General features: G+C 61.4%; 1 protein-coding gene across 1 annotated transcript in view; it reads left to right on the forward strand.

The window, feature by feature from the left end:
• SLC35E4 (solute carrier family 35 member E4) overlaps positions 1-860 on the forward strand; it is a gene marked incomplete at its 5' end in the record, with an annotated part of 9,246 nt that extends 8,386 nt beyond the window's left edge. Inside the window, one exon of the mRNA XM_009280119.1 lies at positions 433-860. Within this exon, the coding sequence (XP_009278394.1) occupies positions 433-860 (428 nt within the window). The remainder of the gene's footprint in view (positions 1-432) is intronic.
• Between the last annotated feature and the right edge of the window lie 5,620 nt (positions 861-6,480).

The raw sequence follows: 6,480 nt of genomic DNA on the forward strand, positions 1-6,480 counted from the left end.
GGCTGGGCTCGCTGTCCCCGGATGCCTCGCGGGTGTCACAGGGACACAGAGGGGACAGGCCACCCGCCCAGAAACGTTGCTGCTGGCTGCAAAATCAGCCAAAAAAAGAGGATGGGGGGGTGGGGGGTGGAAGCCATGTTTGGTCCAAAATGGGGTGGGGAAACTACCCTGTCCAACCCTGCCCTGCGGTGCTGTGGACCCCCAAACCGAGGCACCCCCTGAACCAGGGCACCCCCAACCCCATGGAAGGGGCTTTCACCCCCCCCCCCCATTCCCCCCCGATTTCCCCCTTCCCGGTGACGTTTGGGATTTCTTAGCTGCTTGGGCACCGAGCAGGGGCTCGTGCTGGTGGGTGCCCCCGCGGCTTTGCTGGGTGTCCCCCCTTGGGGCGGTCCGGGTGTCCTGCTGACTGTCCCCGTCCACCCTCCCCAGGTCTGCTGCTGCAGGAGGACCGGCTGGACGCCCTCTCCCTGCTCTGCCTGACCTCCCTGCCCAGTTTCTGCCTGCTCTTTGGGGCGGCCGTGGCGCTGGAAGTGGGTCCCTCCTGGGAGGCCGTCCTGCGCTACGACGGCACCCTCTGGGCCTGCGTCCTGCTCAGCTGCCTGGGCTCCGTCCTCTACAACCTGGCCACCTTCTGCATCCTCTCCCTCACCTCCGCCCTCACCGTCCACATCCTGGGCAACGTCACCGTGGTGGGCAATCTGCTGCTCTCCCGCCTCCTCTTCGGCAGCCACCTGAGCGGGCTCAGCTACCTGGGCATCGGGCTGACGCTGGCCGGGATGTTCATGTACCACCAGCCGGACCTCATTGCGGCACGCTGGGCGGCACGGCCGGGACGAGGCCCCCCCAGGCGGGAGTAGGGTCCCCGCCGGGGACGGGGGCAGATGGGAAGCCGGGGGCGAGCACGGCTCTGCGGGTGCATGGGCTGCGTGCACGGGGCAGGGCGTGCGGGCATGCACGGCTCTGCGGGCGCACGGAAGGGCTGGTGTGCGTGGTACTGTGCACACGGGTGTGCCGGTGTGCGCGGCACTGTGTGCGCATGGGTGTGCCGGTGTGCATGGCCCTGTGTGTGCACACAGGTGTGCTGGTGTGCACGGCTCTGTGTGCACATGTGTTTTCTGGTGTGCGCAGACCTGTCTGTACGTGTGCTGGTTTGCACAGCTCTGTGTGCACACATGTGCTGGTGTGCACGGCACTGTGCACGTGGATGTGCTAGTGTGCACAAGCTCTTTGTGCACACGTGTGTCGTGTGCACAGCTCTGTGCACATGTGTGTGCTGCTGTGCATGGCACTGCGTGCGTGTGTCTTGGTGTGCACAGCTCTGTGTGCACACGTCTACTGATGTGCATGGCACTGTGCATATGTGTGTGCTGGTGCGCACAGCTCGGCACACGTGTGTCGGTGTGCATGGCCCTGTGCACACGTGTGTGTTGATGTGCAGAGGCTCTGCATGTGCAAGTGGGTCTGTGCACAGCTCTGTGCATGTGCGCATGTCTGGGTGTGCACAGCCTCTGCAAGTGTGAGTGGGTCACTGCGTGTGGCTATGCGTGCATGGGGGCACATGTGTGTTGGTGTGTGAAGGCTCTGCGTGTGCAAGCAGGTCTCACGCATGTGGGCACGTGTGCATTGGTATAGACTGTACATGTGAGCGTGTCTGTGTGCACGGCTGTACGCGCATGTGGGCATGCATGTGCTGGTGTGCACAGGTTCTGTGTGTGCAAGTGTGTTGCTGTGTGTGCAGAGCCTTATGTGCAGGTGTGCACATGTGTATGGGTGTGCATAGGCCCTGCGCGTGCGTCCCTGCGCACAGCTCTGTGCACGGGAGCACGCGTGTGTTGGTGTGCACAAGCTTATGTGTTGGCATGCACAGGCTCTGTGTGTGCAAGCAGGTCTTATGCATGTGGGCAGGGGCGTGCTGCTGTGCACAGGTACCGCGTGCACAAGTGTGTCTCTGCACAGAGCCTTATGTGCAGGTGTGCACAGGTGTGTTGGTGTGCACAGCCTCTGCGTGCACATGTGCACAGATTCTGTGTGTGCAAATGCACTTCCACGCGTGCACAGCTCTGTGTGCACGGGGGCGTGTGTGTGTGCGTGCACGCGCAGGCTGACAAGTACCGGTGTGCACGCAGGCTCTGTGTGGGTGAGCAGGTACCTGCGTGCGCATGCAGCTGCATGCACCGGCTCTGCACGCGTGTCCCCGTGTGCACACGCAGGCTGGGCACACTCAGGGACGTGGCTGCAGATACACAACTCTGCGCGTCTGCCTGCTGTCCCACCTGGGGAAACACAGAGCAGCACGTGTGTGCGCGCGCATGTGTGTGTGTTGCGTGTGTGTGCATGCCCGTGTGCGTGTGTGTGCACGTGTGCGTGTGTGCACGCGTGCGTGTGTGTCACTACTGAGTTCTGCTGGCTGGAGTAAGCCCGGGGCTGTGTGTACGTGTGGTTCTCGTGGCTGAACAAGATGCCCGGGAATGGGGCAGGTGAGTGTCCCCTCTCCTATCCCCAACCCCACCGTGTCGTGCTGATCTGGGCTGCTGGCGGTACCGCCGGCATTGCCGTCAGTCACGTGCCCTCCCGGCCACCACGGCTCTGGCCCCGTCCCTCCCAGCTTGCCGTGGCTGGAGCAGGCAGGCGCGGGCAGGGCTGCCTGCCCACCCCGGGGCTCCCTCGCAGAGATGGCGAGAACCCAGCAAAGGGGACGGGGACGGCTCAGACCCACCCGCCATCGCTCCGGGATGGTGCCGGACTGCGGCACGGCACACGCTCACCTTGGAAAAGGGACGTCCCAGCGTGCATATGCCCTGGCACTGATGCTGGCACACACGACCATGCGCGTCCTGATGGGCACACCAGCACCACCACACGTGGCGTCCGTGGTGGCTGCTGCCACGCTCACCGTCTCCGCGCTGGGGCCAAAGGACCCAGCTCTGATTGCACTTGTCCCGAAATAAAGCTCTATTTTTGTCGTACTCCACCCTTGGCTCCCGGGGCGATCTCCCACCTGAAGCACACACCGGCATCATGGCAGGAAGGGAGGAACAACCAGGTGTGGGGATGGGAAACTGAGGCACAGAAATGTCTCGGGAAGCCCCAGCTCCCTGGGAGAAGCCGGGGCCGCCGTGCCCACTGTGGCCGGTGTCTCCATGCCCCGGTGGAGGGAAAGCCGCCGTTTAGCAGCCCCAGGGCTGGCACTGGGACCCTTGTGCAGGACACGGGAGGGACGCGGTGACGGGGAGAGGAGTCACTGGCCGCACGTGTCCAGAGAGGGGCCAGTCCTGCTGGGAGCCGGCATGGTCCGCCCGCAGCGGGGCTTCGCCCTGCCCTGGGGCAGCGTGACGCTGGGGAGCATCCTGTCCCCTGGCGTCACCCGTCCAGCCCTTCTCCAGCCCTGTGACTCACATCACCCTGCAAGCACAACCTGCTCCCCCTGAAAACACCCTGCTCGCTCCCGCCCTCTTTTCCAAACAGCAATTTTCTTCCACTCGTTGGGGCAGCAAGTTTTGAGGCCGCTTCCAGAAGCGTCCTGGGAATGGATCCTTCCCCAGCACGCGGTGAAGGAAGGGCAGCTTGCCGGGCCGCCGCGGTGTGCCAGTGTGCCTACTGCCGGTGCCACCTTTGCTGGGGTGCCCCGGGGCCGCAGCTGGAGCAGCGCCTGTGTCGCAAAGGACTCAAAGGGCCCCAAGTTACCGTCAAACGGCCCCTGCTCTGGCCGAGAGCATGACAGCCACAAGACTATTTGCTTTCTGGGCTCACATTTCAGAGGCTTTTCCATAACGGGCAGGGTTGAAAATCATTTTGGTTTTCCGGTTCCTTTCAAAAGGCAAGTCCCGGTGCGGCCCTAGGGACAGGGCTGGGAGAAACTCTCCTCCCAGGCATTCTTGGAACCTTCTACCCACACTGTCCCCTGCCAGGGTATGGGAGGAGCGGGACCTGCAAACTAGCCTGCCTGCAGCATCGCTGGGTCGAGGAGCCCTTCCCCGGGGAATGCCTGCCCATCCTGGCCCCCTGACTCATTTGCTGGCGCCAGGGTCTACCCGGATCCTGCATCTGTGGCTTTGCCTTGTCTCCCCTGGTTCCAGTGCTTCGTCGTGCTGGCCCCGTGCCCTGCTGCTCCGGGGAGTGTGGCCAACTGCTGCCAGGTGTCCCTGTGCAGGCTGGTGGCTGGAGCCGGCCTGGGCACGGGGGTCCCGTGGGCAGCATTTGTGCTGGGGCTGGGGGCTTTGATGCTGCCCATGAAGGGCCTAGCAGCGGCGGGCGGGCTGGCCTGGTGTGGTGGCCCTCTCTCCGGGTATTTCAGGCCATGATCTCAGCCCGGTGGCACCCCTCCGCTCCGGCCATTCCCTCCGCTCTGGCCGTGGGAAGGATCGGGTTTCCCATGGGCACAGCGGCAGCTTCCCATGTGCCGCGTCCGGCACCGCTCCGGCTAAGCCGGACGAGGGAAAGGCATCCCCCAGCAGACATCCCCCAAGGCAGACATCTTTCTGGAGAGCAGACCCTGCGGCACGGGGCAGGACGAGCCCCAGCAGGAGCAGTGAAGGATGGAGACAGCCCTCGCATGGGCATGTGTGTCCCCATGCCTCGGCCTCCGGGCAGGCAGCGGCTTCCCGGTCCCTGCTGGGGTCCGGTTCCCCTCACCAGCCCTGGCTCCCCGGGCCTGGTTTCAGCATGGTGAGGGCACTGAGGTGGATTATCGCCCTGGTCTGAGCGCCACGAATCCACCTCTAAAGCCCCTGCAGCTCTTGTACCCCCAAATGCGGTGGGCTTTCCTTGCCCATGCATCTCTCCACAGCTCCTGCCAAGCATCCTCTGGGTTTTCACCTCTTTTTTAAATAACACCCAACCGCAGGCAGGCTGGGGCACCCCCATGCCAGGGCTCATTAACCCCTGAGATGCCACTGCTTGGGGTTAACCACGTAGCAGGCACCCAGCACACGCTGCCTGATCTTCCCACGCGGGCGCTGCCGTCGGGTTTCTGCGCTCCCTATCCTGAAAGGCATGGAGGGGACGGGAGATGTGAGGAGGGGTGACAGCTCTGAAGCCAGTGAGTGGCGGCAGCAAGGATGGTGGCACCTCCATGTGCTTGGTCCAACCACGCTGGAGGTGCTGGCTGGCAAGGAGCTCCAGGTGAAGGGTGAAAGTCTGAGGTGGGAGAAATAAATGCATGTCCGACAGGATAGCATTGTTATGAGATCTGGCCGGACAGTTTCTTCTGGATCTGCTGTTAAACCACTGCTGAAATCTTCCTCTGAGGTGGCGATGAAGCGTGCTGGGGACTGAGCTGTGAGCCGCTGCCCTTGGTGGAGGAGCAGCGTGTTTCCATGCAGGGGAGAGGAGATCCAGGGTGGCTTTACTGCACGCCAGCCAGGTGCCTGGGAGCACACACGGTGGAAATTTTCTGTGTTTCAGAACAGGGGATTAACTGCTGCCCTCGGGGATGTCGGGAGGCTTACTGCATTAGCACAGAGGGACGCGGGATCTGCAGCTGGGAGGCAGCAAGGACAAACGCTTGCTAAGCTGGGGAGCCTAAGCCAGTAAATTATATCCTTCCCTAATATGCCGGGCTGTGGTCTTAAGCCTACCACATCACAGTCCTCAAACGGTGTCAGGGACCATCCTGGCTTTGGAGCTGAAATTATGGCAAAGCCTTTTTTAGGGTAGGCATTAAGAAAAATGCATTCTCCCTGGCAGGACAGCCCGGCCCAAGGACAGGCGACATGAGGAGTGCAATGTCCAGCAGTGGCAAGCAACACCTGAGGACGCTTGAAGCAGCCCAAGCCCGGTTTGAGGCCACAAGATGGACAGGATGACCCTTCAGACTCCCTTCCAGCCCCACGTTCTCTGCTTCAGCACCCAAAAAAACCCTCCAGAATTTGCTCTTAACCATTTTGGGGCAGGCTGGCTTTACTGGTGACTTTATTGCTCTCTCTCTATGGCATGGGCTCACTCCTCTGCTCTGAGAAAGGCTGTTGACTGCCTGTAGCTGAGTTTCTAAAAGATGAAATCACATGAGCTTAAAGACATTTTTAAAGTAATATACTTTGTTTTTATAACATAACTTGACCACACAAAGTAGGGGTCTAAGATACAAATGTTTAAGGCGGTTATAATAGTGTGCTAATTAGTGTATGCATAACATAAGACGGCTATATAAAAACTTAAGTGATCCACAGGCTGTTGTGAAACACAGATGGTGCCCTAGTGGCACCCTAAGCCAGAACGAGAGCTTGGTTCAGTGGGTTTGGGTGTCAGGTGCAGGTGCCTCACCTGGGTTCTGATGGCTGTGAAGAAAGAGGTGCTCAAGAAAGAGCTGGCAGCAGCATCACCACCCCCCTTCCTCCCACTTCTCTTGAGAGTTGTGTTCAGAGACGCTCGCCCTTGGTCCCCGCCTGAGCTATGCTGCAGCCATGCCCGTGCTTGGCCGTGCACCCCACTGAGCTGGGCCTGGACTCCCACCCAACTTCCCAACTTGGCCTTGGACCT

Source organism: Aptenodytes forsteri, unplaced genomic scaffold, assembly GCF_000699145.1.
Source record: "Aptenodytes forsteri isolate BGI_AS27 unplaced genomic scaffold, ASM69914v1 Scaffold196, whole genome shotgun sequence".
NCBI classification, from domain to species: domain Eukaryota; kingdom Metazoa; phylum Chordata; class Aves; order Sphenisciformes; family Spheniscidae; genus Aptenodytes; species Aptenodytes forsteri.